Below are 17,239 nucleotides of genomic sequence, written 5' to 3'. Positions count from 1 at the left end.
TCCAACTATGGCGAGTTCGACCTCTGCAAGGTCTCCCCCCTCGTCTCTCTCGCAGGCTATGGCTATGGCGGATAGAGCTCCGCAAGCTCTCTCGCTCTCTCTCTCGCTGGCTATGGCTATGCTCCACCTGGCTGTGGGGTGTGATGGAGCTCCGTAAATGGAGCTCCGTAAGCTGGATGGATGCCTCCCTATTTGCCTCCGCCTCTCTGCAACCACCTGGCCATAAAAGCATCGGCTGTGTCTCCCTAGTGATCGATGCATCAAGCAGGGAATGGAGGCTGCGCGCGATGTCGAGATGAGAAGAGGTGAACCGTGATAACGCAGATGGGGGCACTGGGTCTTATATAGTGCATCAAGGCGGTGAAGAGTATTCTGGAAAGGACACATGCCATTTATCCGTCCCCTCCCCCCCTTCCCCCATCTCTCGTGCTCTAATAGCATTTTTCACCAACAGGGCCCCCTATTGGTACAACTATTGACCGCATATGGACAAAGAATACACCAAAACACTACAAACTTCATCTACTGGCCTGACCACTCACTTCTTTACGCTACCTTGAACCTCTCCTAAGGGCAGGCCTTATGAATGAAATTCAACTTGTTCACCAACTGGGGGTCCCTATAGGGGTTCATGACAGATGGATTTTATGTTCGTTTGGCTGCAGTGGAGCGAGGCCACGGGCAATATGCGTTCTATAGTTGGCCATTTTTGTATGTTGATGATTTGCCTTTAATACAAGCTGACATTATAATCCCCTCAAAAAAAAAAGATTTAACCTAGACTAAACAAGAGACTTCACAACTTCAAATGCTGAAAGTTTTTGCAAGAGAAGGAGCATGCATAATCAATGCGTACCAAAGGGAACGTCTTTCTATTTATAAGTTTCCCTCTTAGAAACTGAACTGCTGAATACAGTAGCTGCTTACCTTGTTCGCCCCTTTTAAGCTACTAAAGAGTTGCCATCAATTAGCCTCGAAATTGAGCGGCTGCTTACATTGTTCAATCTTTTTCAGCTACTAAAGAGTTTCCATCAATTACCCTCAGAAGAATAAGTTATACTTTTAACTTGTTCTTTTTCTACTGCCCAACATTCTAATTTTCCCATGTCCCCAATTGCATCAGCATATAGATTACCTTCAGAAGCATGAATACAAGGTAATGCTGCAGCAATATCTATCATCTCATTTACACATAACACAGCTCATCAATTCTGGCTTCGAGACCAATCATTTAAGGTCATGTTGTCAGCAGTTGAGAAAATGATACGATGGGCTTTGCTCAATTATAACAGTAATCCTTCGGGTATGTGGAATCTCTTCTCGCAGCATTTGATCTTTGGTACATTGGAAAAAATCCTTCAGCAAAGCAGGCTTTATCACTTGGATGATCCTTTCTTTACTTCTGTGATAGCAGCTGTTCCTGTAAAACGAAGCATGTAACAAGCTGATGTTTAGCATAACCAACACGTCTACCAAGTCATGGTAACTGAAGAAAATGCTATCAGAAAAAATAGTTTTTATGTTCTTCCAAGGCATCTTAAGACCATTTCTCCACAGAATTTTACTGATCAGCAGAACATTTGCAGCCTTTTGCTCCACAAAATTTCAGATAAAACACACATAACCTACAAATGCACTCAGACTTTCCGTTAATTATAAGGGTTTTGTTGCAAAGAAGTAAAACCACACGCCCAGATAATGGACAGGAGGTGAATCTGGATATTAAGAGCTATTCCTTGCTCATTCGCAAACTCAAAAACAATTCCTGTTCCTAAAAGAAGAAAATAAAGACTTTAATCCAAATATTGATCGTAAAATTCCTATATAGCCTGTTCTGGATTTCGATCTTTACAAAATTCCATACCCTGTCAGTCGAAGCAACATCATCTTCATTTCTTCCTTGTAATAGGGTTTCCCAAACAAAACTAAAAATTCTGAAGTGGCAAAGTCCTGAGGCCTGAATACATATCTTTATGGAAGTGTACAGTTTCAGACAGACAGAGATACTTCAAGCTCCTTACCTCAGTAACAAAGAGGGCATGGAATCCATAAGGAACCCTCGAAGGGAGCTTAACAACACCAACAGGTTCGGGTGCCATAGTCTTTGCATCAAAAGTGACTACCTCTGACTTTCTGCACTTCCAGAACATTTGTTAACAAACAAAGCTCAAGCATGTAAGAGTCTATCTTAGCTCCAGTAAAATTTCAGTTTCCCTGTCTATCGTATGCAATCAAGAAAGTAGAAGCAATTGTCGATTGACATACCCAGTGTTCTCATCGTGTACAAAGCAAATTAGGTAACCATCATCTTCATCCTCATCTTCTCCAGATGATCTTGGGACAAATATTGCTTCAGAGCCATATCTTCCAGGGCCAAATAAAACCACGCCCTTCACATTGCCTCCAGATTCAATCTCTTTTGTCCCCTCTAATGCAGGCTCAACCCAGAGGTCAAACTTGACCAGCCCTTTGACTTTTGTTGTGTCGTCAAGGATGGCGCAGTAAGCAAACTGCTGTTTCCTGAGTTCAGAATAACGTATGCCATTCAGAGATTCAATCCAGATGCTCCAAATTCCGAACAGCTGTAGGAAAAAGTAAGTTCTGACCTTCCAGTGTATTTTTCATTTATGCGAGGGAAGTCGACAGCTGATACAGAAAGCTGCTTTTGTGATGCATGGCCTGTCTTCAGGTTGAAACGCAGCTCATACCTGGAAAACCCACATTTTAGAGCCAACTGTTGCTTTCTGAATACCAAAATGAAATGCATACAAAACTTTGAAAAGACCTTACAACTGATTATCAAAAGGCTTCAATGTTCCTGATGCTATCTCAAGATCAACTTCTGGCAGTCGACAGGTGTACAGTACGACTTCCTCTCCTTCCTCCCAAGCATTAACTATAGGGAAAGCCACTTTAAAAATCAAGATTGGAAAGCAAACATATTGTCTATTGAAAAACGGTTTTATTGAGAATATGTGACTGAGCCCTTGAGATGCTGACGTACACATTTTTAAATTGATGGGTGAAACAGATAAGGAAAAAGATAAATGTGAATACCATTATGGAACGCATAGCATGTGGGAAGCTCAAACCACCGAATTGCAGATTCATTTTTTGCATACCGTGGAAGGATACCAAATCTTGCTTTTTTTGTATGGTCGAACTTAATAATCAGCTCTCCCTTTATCATCACCTGAGAAAGTAGAAGACGATCACATTTTCCTTGTATACTATAGCATCCTAAATGATGAGGAAACTCTCAGCTGTCGGGCGATTACAATTGAAATGCAAAGAAGGCAAACATGAGCACCTTGGGTTGAAAATAGAGAGGCATATCCATGAAGATGGCATAATTCTCTGTGATTGCAAAGTCATGCATCATGACTGGTCCTGAAACAGTGATTGTGACAGGGTCTTGCATAGTGCCCTCCTTTGATACAACCCGATAAGTACAGTAGGGAGGTTCAAATTGATACCCAAAAGTAAATAGCTCGCCTGAGGAATAACCATGATACAAACGTGGAAAATATCAATTAAAAAGTTCCAATCACAGAACAAAATTTGAAACCATAAACAGACACAAACTTCACATCACTATGCCATCAGCATGACAGCTCATCGACAACCGTACCCCACAAAAGCGTGCCTGCTAAAACACCCTGAGCTTCCACGACTTCACACGACATGTAGAATGAGAAAAAATGATCAAAACCACAATCCTTACAGCCTTATTTAACCAGGGCATCATTATCATCTACAAGAAAACAGTTGATGAAGAAGGCTCTTCATGGGCAGACGTACGACTAGGACTATGCGTTAGCATGTATTAAGACAGAACTATTTGTGCTGAGATTGTATGCAGAATTCAATTGCAAGAACTAGCAGAAATATCTTCTGGCGTCAAGGTCAAGACTGATCACAACATTTGGGTACTTCTTTATAAGATCAATTTGTCACATAGGCAAGAGGAGGTGGTTTGACAATTCCAGAATCCTACGACTTTCATGTGGACTAAAATCAAGCGAAAGAAAACATAGCTGCACATGCCTTCTCTAGACTGTAGGCATGCATGGGCTTGGCAATAATGTTCCAAGGAAATCCAGTGCAAGTTACTCCTTTGATTGGAAAACTTCGTGTCCATGTGCAGAGCTATGTAGATCAGGAGGACTTCTTAATTTCTCCTCTCAAGCAGCATGATGTTGTACTTGGTACACCCTGGTTCCATCGAAAGGAAGTAAAGATAGAATACCCTGAGAGGGTGCTGAGTTTTATCCATAGGGGGAAAAACCAGGTTTAGTTGCCAGGAATATAGGGGAGTCTATTCCCCTTATATCTGATGTTACATGTGGTAAAGCAATAAAGTCTGCAATTTTCGCATACATGGTTTTTGTAAAAGAAAAAGAGAATGATATGCATGCCGAAATGAATGATGCAGACAGATAAATTTCAGTTTCTTGTAAACTTTAAAGATTGTTTTTCAGATGCTTTGCCGGGGGAGTTACTCCCCAGAGAGACCAGAAGATCATCAGATAGAGTTAATGCCTGGTAGTGAGCCACCAAATAGACCACCTTATAGAGTCAGTGCGACTCAGAGAGAGGAGAATATGGCTCAGGTGCAGGACTTGCTATCCAAAGGGTTGATTCAGCCCAGTTCGTCTCCTGGTTTATACCAAGAAGGTTACCTGTGGTTAACCAAGATGTGCCAACTTCGGTTGGAGAGACTTGATTATAATTAAGGTGCCTCAACCTTTGGTCAAAGCTCCTTAATTATGATCAAGAGCATTGACTCTGGTCAACCAGAGAATAAATATATTTTTATATTTGTTATGCGTGCACGTGTTCAATGGGGACGCCCACTGTGACTAGAATTAGTCCGCGGTGTATTATTTGTATGCAAAAGCACTAACAATTAATGGGTGCCATGGTGGTGCACTTTAATTAATTGTTGCAAGTACTAGGAAGAGTTATTTTCCTAAGCGCAATGGAGCCTAACAAGAGTCTAGGAGGCGGTTCGCGTGACCAAGTGCTTCGAAGACTCCACAGTTGCCCTTAGTGGCATGTAATAGGACTTAGTCTAGATTTTAGACAAGTGGTCTGTTGCCAATTTGAAATGAGCTTGAAGCTCTTGTATTATGGGTTCACGTTAAATTTTGTATGAGACAGCTCCACGTTGAACTCTTTGTAACAGATTCTCTCTTCAAGAAATAAAATACCTTCGGGGGGTCCAACCCAACATGTTGTCCTGGGCCCTAGCTGTAAAAGCCTCTATGCAACACTTATAATGGAAAAGAAGTTGAGATAGAAATTATCACTGTGCATTCAGTGGAATGGAATGTCATTCAAAAGGTTTACTAGAGATTCATGTTTAAAGAAAGGACACAAATAAAAAAGAGTAAGATGACCTAATAATCATTAAATATCAAAAAATATAGTTCTCAGTTCATTTTTAGAAATTAAGAAGATGATTTCACTGATATATGCTTGAGTATGTAACAGAGTGGCCTGATCATGTAAGTACATTTTTTAATGAAAGGATTTATTTAGCTTATGCAATATAATTTCAATAAATTGTATAATCTTAAGAGTATTTATTAGCAATGGAAGGAAAGATAAGTCAAGTCAATTGATGACATCAAAGAAAAAGTTATATCTTATTGTGCTTGGTGGCAATAGGTCTTTGTAGTCAAAAGCAACCATAGTAAGCATGGTCTCCCTTCATGACAAGTATACATTTGAGTTTTACACCTAACTCTAATTCGTAGTTGATCGGGTTGTAGATTGTCTTTCCTTGTCCATGAACTAATGGCAAGTCACTACTAGCTTAACATTTTAGCTCGTGTCGATATACATGCAAGTAAAATTTCAAGTTTGATTGGTCGTTGTGAAATTTTCGTAGTTGAATAGTGTCTTTTCACTAAATGAACGCTATGATGGAGCATCAAGTTATCTGCTAGTACAATTTTGTCCTCATGTGAGATTTGTAAATATACAATTTTAAAATGCTAAGTGGAAGGTAAAAGATGTCAATTTTTTGGGCATTGATGGCTCTAACGAGGATCACTACAACCAAATTTGAGTTACTTTGAAACCTATTTTAGTGAACTAGAAACATTTTAGTTTCACAATTCAAACCTCAAATTGATGTTGGGAAAAAGGACTTAAAAGGTAGAAACAATGAGTTTGATATTAAGTAATGAGAGCATTTACAAACAGTCTTTAGAACTTTCTGTTTGTGTTATGTCTTAACTTTTGATACATGCTTTTGAAACTCATCCTCAAATATCTAATATGCATAGTTTGAACTCTATTAAGACTTGATAGTGTCGCCACCACTCTCCTCAACTTCCACTAAGAATTCACAGAGGTGACCAAAGACTTCTAACTTATCAAGCATTGGTACAGTTCTTTTATTGCAATCTTCCTAAGAGCTTTCTCCCCAATCTCCCTTTATTAGCCCTCCAACCATTGGAGAACACATAGGTTGATAGCCATTCTAGGCATACGAAAGGAATACTTCTACAAGCGAATCACATTACCATACATAAGGTAAAATATTATCTCACCTCCTCAACCATTTTCTAGTCTGCTCGACTTGTATCCCAATGGTGTTGCTAGAGGTGGAGTCCCTTCTTCCATGTGCTTCTAAGTTCTAGCATGTGAATGTCCAACTTTGCAAATGGCTTTCACTCCTTAGTCACAAATTTACTCCACCATATATTTTCTCAGGGGCTTGCATGATGTGCAAACCTGACCTCCCTCACTTTCCACTCCAAGTAGGAAACATCTCTCTTCTAGGCCTCCACCAGGCCCATAATCATATCTAATCCATCACTCTTAACCAAACACTGAGTATAGAACTTATCATGCAATGATAGTTAATGGCATTACCGCACAGATATGTCTCTCTTTAGAGAAGTAGCTACCTAAAGTATGATTTGCATTTATAAAAGCCAATGTATAGCATAAGGATTTCATCAATGATGCCCATGCTGACTTCTTGCCACCACAATATGTGTGAATCAAATGAAGGATTACTTATTTGAAGTTGTCACATGCTAACTTCTATGCATCTCTCTAGATATGTCTCTTGTTGGAGAAGTAGCTACCTAGTGGCAGATGTGGCACATCAAGAAGTATGATTTGCATTTATAAAATCCTATGTATGGCAGAAGGATTTCATTAATGATGCTCATGCTATCTTCTTGCCACCACAATATGTGTGAATCATTTGAAGGCTTAGTTATTTGAAGTTGTCACATGGACCACATGCATCAAACAATCACTACACCCGCAAAAACAATTCAATTGTAGAAGGATGAAGGAGACAATGCTAGCAAGTTACCCTTCAAAAACTAAACAAGAAGCTAAGGACGGCTCCCAATAGAAACAACTATGGTGGCTATATAAGTGCTTTAGAGACATGCAAACCATGTTTGTTGAGAAAAACACAGCTTATAGGTACGACACATTAGAAATGTACATGTCTTTAAAACACACTTAAGATATGTGTCCTTTTTTCAATATAGAGTGGTGGGTAATGTTTTTCAAATTTCAAGCATTGGACTTGTGTTACCCATTTTTTGATCTTCTTATATCTACTTGGCGGTGTCACTTGTCATGGCTCACTCTTGACATGCAACTAGGGCCTTTCATGTTAGTAATCATCTCTATGTTTGTTTTAGATTTAGCATGCTTCAATTATGATATTGGTGATGATTGATGTACCATAGAATTTTGGTCTTTGGTATTTCATGTTCATTTTGGCAATAGCCACTTGCCTTGCATGCAAGCCCTCTTGTTATTCAAAGTTGTGAATAAGCTTGTGACTAGAGCATATTGTCTATCTTTAATGTTAAATCTTGAATATGTGTGTGCTAAGTGAAGACTCTAAAGTCAAACGTATGTGACATGAGTTGAATGCTTAGACTCTAGCCCAGGCCGGTGGACAGCTAGATTAAGGGGCCTCTGGAAGGTGTGCCAGGTTGGTAAGGCCAGCTTCCTGCTTTGGAAAATTATCGATGTGGCTGCTAGTTCGGGGTACACTATAAAAGTGGATTGCAATAAGTCCCCTATTCCCTTTGTGTGGTAAGGCACTAGAGGAAATTTGACATTTGGTATGGACTTGTCCAATGTGAGGTGTGGATATGTATTGAACAATCAGTGAGGAGAGTTCCCTATGTATTGATGCCTGAGGGAGAGTTCGATTGATGCCAATCAATGTCTTCATTTTTTTAAGGTTCTAAATGGATGGTGGCACATGAGACAAGGCTTCCGTCAAGGTTTGGGGCTTGTTGGCCATACTTGAGAGACTGTGTTATTAGTTTATGGAATTTTTGCAAGATTGTGTTTGATAGAAATGCAAGTCGAGGTGAAAGAGGATATGACATCATGGCACATTTAAGGTGATGATGAGGGACTTTGGTTTGATGAATAAGGTGGATCCTCTAGTGAGTTCCTGTTTAACGGAGGTGGATTCTCTAGCAAGTTCATGTTTAATGAAGGTAGGTTTCATTTTAGTAAGCGCCTAATTGTGGCAGCTTGGTTGTGTAGGCTATGGGCAGTATACCCTTATAGTTAGCCAATTCTTCTAACTGGTTGTTTGGGGTTGACCTCCCCTTAACATATCCATCCCAAAAGTAAAAAAGGTCAGCTTCTATGCGATTACTATGCATGCCATCTTTTGGTAATTAGATTCTATGTAATTCCAACATATGCCATCTTTTGTCATAGCTACACTAGCAACCAAATCCATATATTTGTGTACTTAGGTATTTTTAAAATTAAATATTTATGATTTAAAAAATAATATCTTAAGTATCTTGTTTTGAAGACAATTAAGACACCAATGTCTAAAGCGTGTCGTCTTATAGCTTGTCTAATAATCATGGTGCAAAGTACAATAAAAACAACCATTCAAGTTGGCGTCCCTAGCCACGAGATGCAAGGTTGTTCTCAGTGTAACAGGCTTTGTGAGATGTCCATAGGGCGAACATCATTGAATAGCTTAGTGATCGACAAAAGATAGAATCGCAAGAGGTTACAACATTGAATGAAATCAATAGCTAGAATACCTTGACCTTGGAAATCCCAAAAGCTTTAAAGAAATCAATCTACAAAGCATGAATGCTTTCTATTGCATGAACGTGGAAACTACAAATGGAGCATTGGTAGGTCAAAGTTTTATGACATAAACCTGGAGGCCTAAGTAGCCATCTTGAATATTTCATGGTGTCTAGACTTTTCACCACAAATAATTTTCAGTGCACATAAGTCGCATCAATTACATATAATCTAACCAAAGTACACAACGAAGCAACTTGAGCTCACCCTTTTGGATGAAGCCTCTAAGCTTGTCACTTGGATACAAGATGCGACTCCCAAACCATTGGCTTCAACCATCTAGATGAAGTGGGAATTATAGGGGAGAATCTAGCTTTTTTGTCTATTTCAACAATTCATCAATGTCACCAAACAGGAATTCATACAAGGCATCGTTGTATCAATGAGCTTGTAACTTGGATCTAAGATGTGACTCCCAAGCCATCCGGGTGAAGCGAAAGCCATAGGGGAGATTCGATACAAGGCACATAAAGAGCTTTTCTTGAGTCCAATTTGCCACCATCCTTACTGACATTCTATCTAGATAAACGAGGAGCTGTTGCTCGAAGTCAATTCATTAGATAGATACCTAGATGAATCCAGGAACATTCCCAAACTCATCCTCTAAAAACACAACATAGAGGAGTTTCAATCTCATGATAGTCACTCATAAGATTAAAAACCATAAACTCCATCACGCATGGCAGGGACTAGCTACCGTTGACATCCCCACTGACATCATCAGCGCCCAACAGTGGGTGTAGACCATAATATAAAAATATGCTCTCACACATACAAATCCACACACCCACATATACTTGAGCATCCATTTATACAAAGTCTTCGTACTAAGTTTCTATCGGCACTCCGGAGGTGAAGGGCAGACTCAGCCATGACCAAGGCTAGCACTTAGTTCATCAGATAGAGTCTAACTTGATAAAGACACTAGAATATGTCTCCATCTGCTTGCCACATCAAGAAGTCACATCTTGGCCCCATCTTAGTTACAAAATGAAACGTGATAATATCAAACAAAGATGCCATCAAAGGGCTTCAACTGGTAGCCTATTATCAAACAAAGATGCCATCAAAGGGCTTTAACCGTGAGCCAAGGTGCCAAGGGAGGAAGCTCATACTCCTTTACTCTAACCTACTCTCTTATCACCCTCTTTCGTAATGGGTATTCTACGACCGAATGCTTGTTACAAGCCCATCTTTAATCACATAAACCACCCCAATACACATTGGTATGGTGTATTATAATGCAAATTCTTCATATTAGGCATCCTGAGTGATGCTCAAATTCTCAAATTCACTGTACAAGCGCAACACCACCTCGACGCTTGGAATCACGCATCTTGAGAGTTCTCTCTTTCCGCTTGCAGATTTTGGAAATTTTGGGTTGTCATGTTGCTAATTATACTATTTCATTACGCTATTCATCAGCAACAAACCCTTAGAGGGTATTCGAAATGGAGGGAAGCCTCTTTGGCTCTGTTAATCTCTCCTCCCTAAATAATTTCCACTCAGAGTAATTCACAAGGTAGTACAAGGTAGTGCCCACGAGCATCCCCATGGTCTCTTTTGACTAAAAAAGATTGATCATTTTTTCAAAGAAGTAAAGCAAATAAAGGATTAAGCTGAATATTACTAGAAACTGGGGCTGTACTGCAAGTAAGAACTTCGATTGAATTCCTAGTCTTTCTCTATGCTTTTGCCCAAAATCCCTGACTTATAACACGCAAGATGGAAAAGTAGAACTATTATTTTCGCACCTGTGACAGGATCGACTTTTGGATGCGCAGTAAAAGGGTGCGTCAAGCGCTTCTCGTAGTCCAAAAAGCCAATGGTTTGAAGATCGCCATCTTCAAGGACTCTGATTGCATCTGCAAAATAAATTGGGTTCAAACAATCAAAGCATTAAAACATTTCCAAGCGCAAAGGCCTGCCTTCATGAACCTACCATAAAGAACTTTAACATAAAGAGGTTTTAAATGCATAGAGCGTGGCTAGCGTTAAGTTTGTAGTGGCTAACGAAATGTGCACATCTCACATGGTTTATCGGCTTCATGTAGAGCTAAAAGCCTTCCGTCATGATAAAGGAGTGCAGTGTTACCTGGAAAATCCACGACAAATTTTTCAAAACTCAACAAATAGCGGTGAAAATACCTGAAGCCTAGAAGATAGTGGATCGAAAGGAAGTGCACGGTTATGTCACATTTATATCATTAAACCCATTGTATGCTTGTAGTTGCACGTACGTATATATATACGTACCTACCTACCTACCTACACACACATATGCTTGAACGAAATTTGGTCATTATTGGATGCTAAGTACCAGTTCCGAATCCTTGAGAAATGTCCAATACTTTTAATTTACAACGGAGGTTGAAGATTTGTGCTATAAAAGCACCAAAAATCCCTTTCATATCTGCAATCTGCAAGACGGTACATATTTCATTACCAATACGGCCCAACACTGTATGCGTTTCCTAACAAGAAGATTGAACGCTAAAAGCACATTAGTCTCTCAAAGTTTATTAGGATGTCCGACCTTAAGGAATTTGGATGCACCAAAATAATCTTCTTGCTTCAATTTCGATGTTTGAACGAACCGTGATACATACGTTGCTTTGCCGTCCTTGATGCGTAACCCATGCACCATCCTAGCGTCGACAATACAGACATTCATACAGAGGCAATTGAAGAAGTTAGGCCCGTGATTTATTCATCAATTTAGTGTAATTTATAATTTTTGGAATGTAAAAATTATTTTGAGTGCAGAAATTTGAGACAATGGCAGTGAACAAAGGTGCAGGTCGATGTAATTGCGTACCCATCTCCGTCAAACCTGCGAAATGCAGACCTTATGCAGTCAGGACCAAGCCCCTACTTGTCAAGTCACACAATCCCAAACATTTTCTCTTAAAGTCTCAGTTCGGACATTTCAGTTTGGGAATTACAAAGTACGATGGCATTTCATTTATAAAAGAGGAGATAGGTACCAGTGGTAACCCGCGACTGGCTTGAACTTTGGATTTGGTCCGATACGCACGAACTCCCCATTCAGACAGCTCTGTGGTGTAATTACAACCAAATGTTTAGGTGTTTCAAAAAGCATTTCGATTTCGAATGCACTGTTCACACTTCTTTTTTCCACTGTGCACAGTGCACAAATTTTGAAAGGCTTGCAGCTTGCAAGCATCCACTTGATGACGAACTGTGTGCCTGGCTACCGACAGAGTACATAAGCGTCAGAAACAAGCGAAATCAGTAGTCTCTACGGAAGGTACAACTCACTGGAAGAGAGCCGATGACGGGAAGGTCCGGCCAGGGACCGGACTCAGGAACGGGAGCGTAATTCCCACTAAGGAAATGGAGAGGCGTGGAGGGCCGGGATTGGAAGAAGGCCCAGACGAGAGCTTTCTCGAGCAAATCGAGGATGTAGGCAGCGGTGCTGTTCTTAGGGGAAGGGTGGGGGGAGACGAGGGGGCCGTCGCCATTGGAGGGAGAGGAAGGAAGTGGGTCGTGGGAGGAGGCGACCATAGCTGGAAAGCTTGAAGGGAGATTGAGGGGGGAGCTGGGGATCAATGCAGGCTGCTGCTAGAATTGTAAGATGAAGAGGGATTAATATGGATTGGAGACGAGAGGCTGCGGATGAGGCAGCGATGGCGATGGCTGTGGCTATGGCGACGGCGATACGTTTGCAAACAGACGTGCTTGATTTCAAGAACGTTAAGGAAAGACGATGATTTAATTAAGAAGACTATGATTTAATTTCTTGATTAGCTCTAATCTAAAATCGCCAATTGCTCGCTCTTGTCCCATCGTTTCCCTTTTATTCCGGATTAAGGCTTCCAAGGCCCTCGCTCTGCCACGTGTCCTCCCTGCCTTGCTTTTGTCGCCCCGTCGTCCTCTTGGACATTATTATTCTCCTCGTTAGCGACGTGTTTTTTTTGTTTTGGTTTTGTCCTCTTAAACGTTTTTGGGGAGGACTCCTGGTGGTTACACACCTTACCCAAATTTAAAACTGTGCAGTGTTACATCATACATGGAAAGAGGCTCTATGTTCTCGTCCTGCTAGGTGCAAGTTGCCATAAATTTTGGAGAGAAATCCCTCGTCCAAGCGCTTGGGCGGGGATCTTGTGTGCACCCAATTGGGGCACTCCACTTGGCTCAATGCATTTAATTTTTTTTCCCGAGGAATGGTCGGGCGGGTCGGGCTCAAAGCTAGTATGCCACGCTTTCTTGTGGACGTTGATGGATTGCTCGTTGTTTTTGAATGGTAAGTATAGTATGCATAACTCTATAGTAATTCTCTAGGTCCTTCGTTTGGTTGTAATTGTTAATCGTATGATTTTTTACCTCTTTCTGGTTGATGTATGTTGCTCCTTGTAGTTGTATTTGCTTGCGTATTCTGATACTTTGTAACAATATCGTCAAAGAAAATGTCATTGTTGTCGGGTTGCATTTTCTCTAATTGCGATTGTCTTTTTAATAGGTACGTTCATTCATCCAGTGGACTTGTGTTAACATAAACGAATTCTCGAGTACTGCTAGTCAATGGGAGAGACAATGCCAAGTAAACTGCTTGTTATGTGCTATTATGCTGTATGTTTAATATTGCATTTCCAACCTTCCTTATTCACTCGTTTGCAGGAGCCTTATTTTTTATTGACTGGTTTAATGCGTTGTTAACAGTGTCTATTGTGGCCTTGTTTGCTCTGGCAATGTATGATGTGAAATATGATGCAGCCCCATGCGGGATTTAATTTCTTGCATGTACGAAATGTTAAACTACAGTAATGCTCTTGGAATCTATACGAGAAGGTAAAAAAAGGAGGGAAGCACCTTCTTGTTGTAAAGAAAAACATCTAAAGTATGTTAAAGAGCATGTGTTTTGCACAAGAACATAAAATAAGGAACAAAGTAGCTCTTTATTTGTAAAGGGAACCATAAGTGAAAGTCAAACCAAAATGAGGTTTACAACACATCTCGTGCAAGCCAAAATGAGGGCAGGAACGCCGCTCTGATACTAACCAAAGCAAAGGAAACCGCTATCTCTCATGCAAGCCAAAATGAGGGCAATAGAGCCACTCTCATACTATGTCTATGAAAGCAAAACACTATGTCGATGCATAGCAAAAGCATCACTCTAGATCAAATGTGATGACAGGACCGGAGTTGTTGATGGTGAAGAATCCCGTTGGCTTCAACTCCAAAAGCATTGTGCGAACACGTAAGATGTTGTTGTTGTGGAGTACAAGAAAAGCTGTTTGTGGACAACAACATCATATCCATCTTGCATGAGGCCCCTTCAAAGACGGTATGGAAAGAACTGCATGTGGTGCATTGCAAGTGAAACAAAATGGTCTAGCAGGGTCAGGACTAACTCGATTTTCAGAACAAACCGAGCATACGTAATCCAACAACTGACCATTCAATCTAGTAAAGTGAAGAATGCCATGAACCGGAAATTAAACAATGAGAAAGTGGCTTAGTGTTTCAACTTACTTGAGAAATAGACCATTACCTTTAACATGTGAACGCTTACCTTTCTTCCGTATCCCAAGTATGACACTTGGTTAATGAAGACTTGCTTTAGTTCTTCTCTTTGTGTGCCCTCCGGAACATCTTCTAGTATAGTGAAGTCGAAGACGCATAGTGAATCCTGTGCATGCATGTATGACACATTCCTAAGGTGTGCATCACTATCCCGTTGTCATTAATCTCTTGAATTAGTAGTGCTTGCACACTCTTGCAATTGTTCACAAATGCTAACTGTTTGCCATAGCAATATTAGTGAATGCAAGGGTTTCCATGCGCATGAAATAAGCACAATAGTTACGTTGACTTACCACAGCACGATCCTCATTGCATGGTCCGTCTGCAATGATCACTTGCTCATTTAATTTGCCTTTGGAGTTGACCTTGATTACCACAAAGGCAATTGTGCTAGCCACAGAAGATAAAGTTGCTTAGACCTAACTTAGTGGTTGATGAAGCCCAAGGGAAGTACAATGCAATTGTGGTTTCTAGTAGAAATGAGATAGTTCCCTCAAATGGTTCACCGCGTATCACTGTAGCAGTGGCGTTCACGTGCAATGAATAACTTGTTGTTCCACCCTCAACACTTGCTTTTGGGACAACACTTGCTCCCCCAATATGATAGAATGACTCAACTTCTAAGTACTCCATGTACTGCTCAATGAACGCGTGTGGCACAACAAGTGTTATTGTGTCACATTTGCGCAAGTCCGTTAAGTCGGCATGGATGCAAACTGGGTAGTTGGGATTGTGTGCCCGAAACGTGCCATATTTCACCAACAACTTGTAGTGGAAAGCGAAACAATGGCGTACAAATTGTGAGAGAACATCAATGGGAAGAGTGGGCAATGAGTTTTGCCTCCAGTAACAAAGTTTTCTGCTAATGGAGTGATAGGTCTTGCAGTTGAATGACTGCTATGTAGAGGTGGTGCATTGGTGTGCCTATCTCTTTGTGCTGCATTTGATGTGATGTCATCTTTCGAATCTATTTTCAAGCATGAGTGCTTTGTGACATGAAAATTACAATAATGATGGGATCAACGACATTGTACTAATATACTTTCAAAAGAGCAGGCTAATAGATATATGGAAAACCACATTGTATTGCTATAACCACAACAAACATGCTGAAATAAAATGACCACTTAACGTAGGAATAGATCAATAAATCTATTTTCAAGCATGAGCGCTTTGTGACTGAAAATTATAGTAATGACGGAATCAACAACATTGTACTAATATACTTTCAAAAGAGCACGCTAACAAATATATGGAAAACCACATTGTATTGCTATAACCACAACAAACACACTGAAATAGAATGACCACTTAACACAAGAATAGATCAATAAATCAATAAGGCAACTTCCATAGAAGATGAAGGGTGGATGTGCTCATACTCAATTGAAAAGCAAAAACGGCTTTAGTATGCCGAAAGTAGATGACAACACAACGTGCACCAACAACCAGAAAAGCCTTCAAACTACAACATAATTGTGCCTGAACACAGCAAGATAGGAAATGGGAAAGGAACAAGCGAAGGAGGGCGAAGCACTGCATTCGCAATCGAATCCCCAACAACTACATTTATAACCCTTGCGCTAATATGCTAAATGATTAAATCTAGAATGTGGCAGCATCCTTCATACGTGGTGGAATAAGCATGCAAGCATGGGTTCTTGAAGAAATAACATGCATAGGAGATAGATAATCAAACTCCACGAATGAGACCTCACGGACAAGGAGATATGAATAAATGTACCCTACCTTCTTTGTATGCGTACTTTGTAGTGTCGTGGAATGCTCTTTTCAATGACTTCTTGCCACACTGGCAGACGTTTTTCCATTGTAGCATCTCGTATACATAGCATGAACACGGCTACCCCATAAGCAGACGCAGTTGCAACAGGCTAATGTGGACTCCTCCACCCTTACAATAGACACATACATTACAAGTAACATGGCGAAAAGGAACTTGTACAGTAACAGACAAACCATGGATCCTTACCTTGCGTAATTGGGATTGCATCAAATCTTGCCCCCTCTTCCTTCACCACTCATTTACCCAGTCAAATGTCCATTGCTCGGGCTCTAACCCCAGGGTCTGACTCCTCGGCAAACAATTACGAAATGCGTGAATGACCACCGACGACTGAAGGGCCATGAGATCAATTTAAGCAAACCAACAGTAAATGTACACTAATTTACTTGATGTAGGGGTGTGGGCAACGCTGCATGGTCGATACAATTGAAATCCCATTAGCCTCATCGAATTGTTTGATCGTGTAGTCGGACGTCTCTATCTCCTCTTTGATTTTCATAGAAGGTTGATCATCTACCTCCTCTTTCATTTTCTCATCACTTGCGAAGGAACAATAAGCCATTTGTGAGATGCGGGTCATACGCAAAATTATGTTCCATGCACAGTTGCAAGAGCATGGACAGTCGAAGTATACCTATTACTTCGTCGCTGGGTGCATGAGGAGATAATACGTCGGTCGTGTCACACCACTTCTCCAATTTTGTGGAACGAAGAAATTTTCATAAGAACATGATATGAAGGAAGGAAGGAAGGAATGAAACGACCAGA

The 17,239-nt window shown here is 40.5% G+C and overlaps 1 protein-coding gene across 1 annotated transcript; it reads right to left on the bottom strand.

The window, feature by feature from the left end:
- Nucleotides 1-849: 849 nt before the first annotated feature.
- On the bottom strand, nucleotides 850-12,796 carry LOC147894648 (carotenoid 9,10(9',10')-cleavage dioxygenase-like). Its single transcript, XM_087385421.1, has 14 exons — nucleotides 12,403-12,796; nucleotides 12,108-12,178; nucleotides 11,939-11,953; nucleotides 11,657-11,768; nucleotides 11,441-11,540; nucleotides 11,153-11,215; nucleotides 10,875-10,985; nucleotides 3,311-3,495; nucleotides 3,058-3,193; nucleotides 2,791-2,896; nucleotides 2,607-2,708; nucleotides 2,266-2,520; nucleotides 2,022-2,133; nucleotides 850-1,420 (listed from the first exon to the last, which is right to left on the bottom strand). The coding sequence occupies exons 1-14, from the start codon at nucleotides 12,646-12,648 to the stop codon at nucleotides 1,397-1,399; spliced, it is 1,638 nt and encodes a 545-aa protein (XP_087241547.1). The 5' UTR covers nucleotides 12,649-12,796; the 3' UTR covers nucleotides 850-1,396.
- Nucleotides 12,797-17,239: the final 4,443 nt, after the last annotated feature.

The sequence above is a fragment of the Dipteris shenzhenensis genome, chromosome 14, assembly GCF_047967505.1.
Source record: "Dipteris shenzhenensis isolate YYH24624 ecotype China chromosome 14, Dip_SZ_1.0, whole genome shotgun sequence".
In the NCBI taxonomy this organism is placed as follows: Eukaryota; Viridiplantae; Streptophyta; class Polypodiopsida; order Gleicheniales; family Dipteridaceae; genus Dipteris; species Dipteris shenzhenensis.
This window is presented reverse-complemented; position numbering and strand designations above follow the sequence as displayed.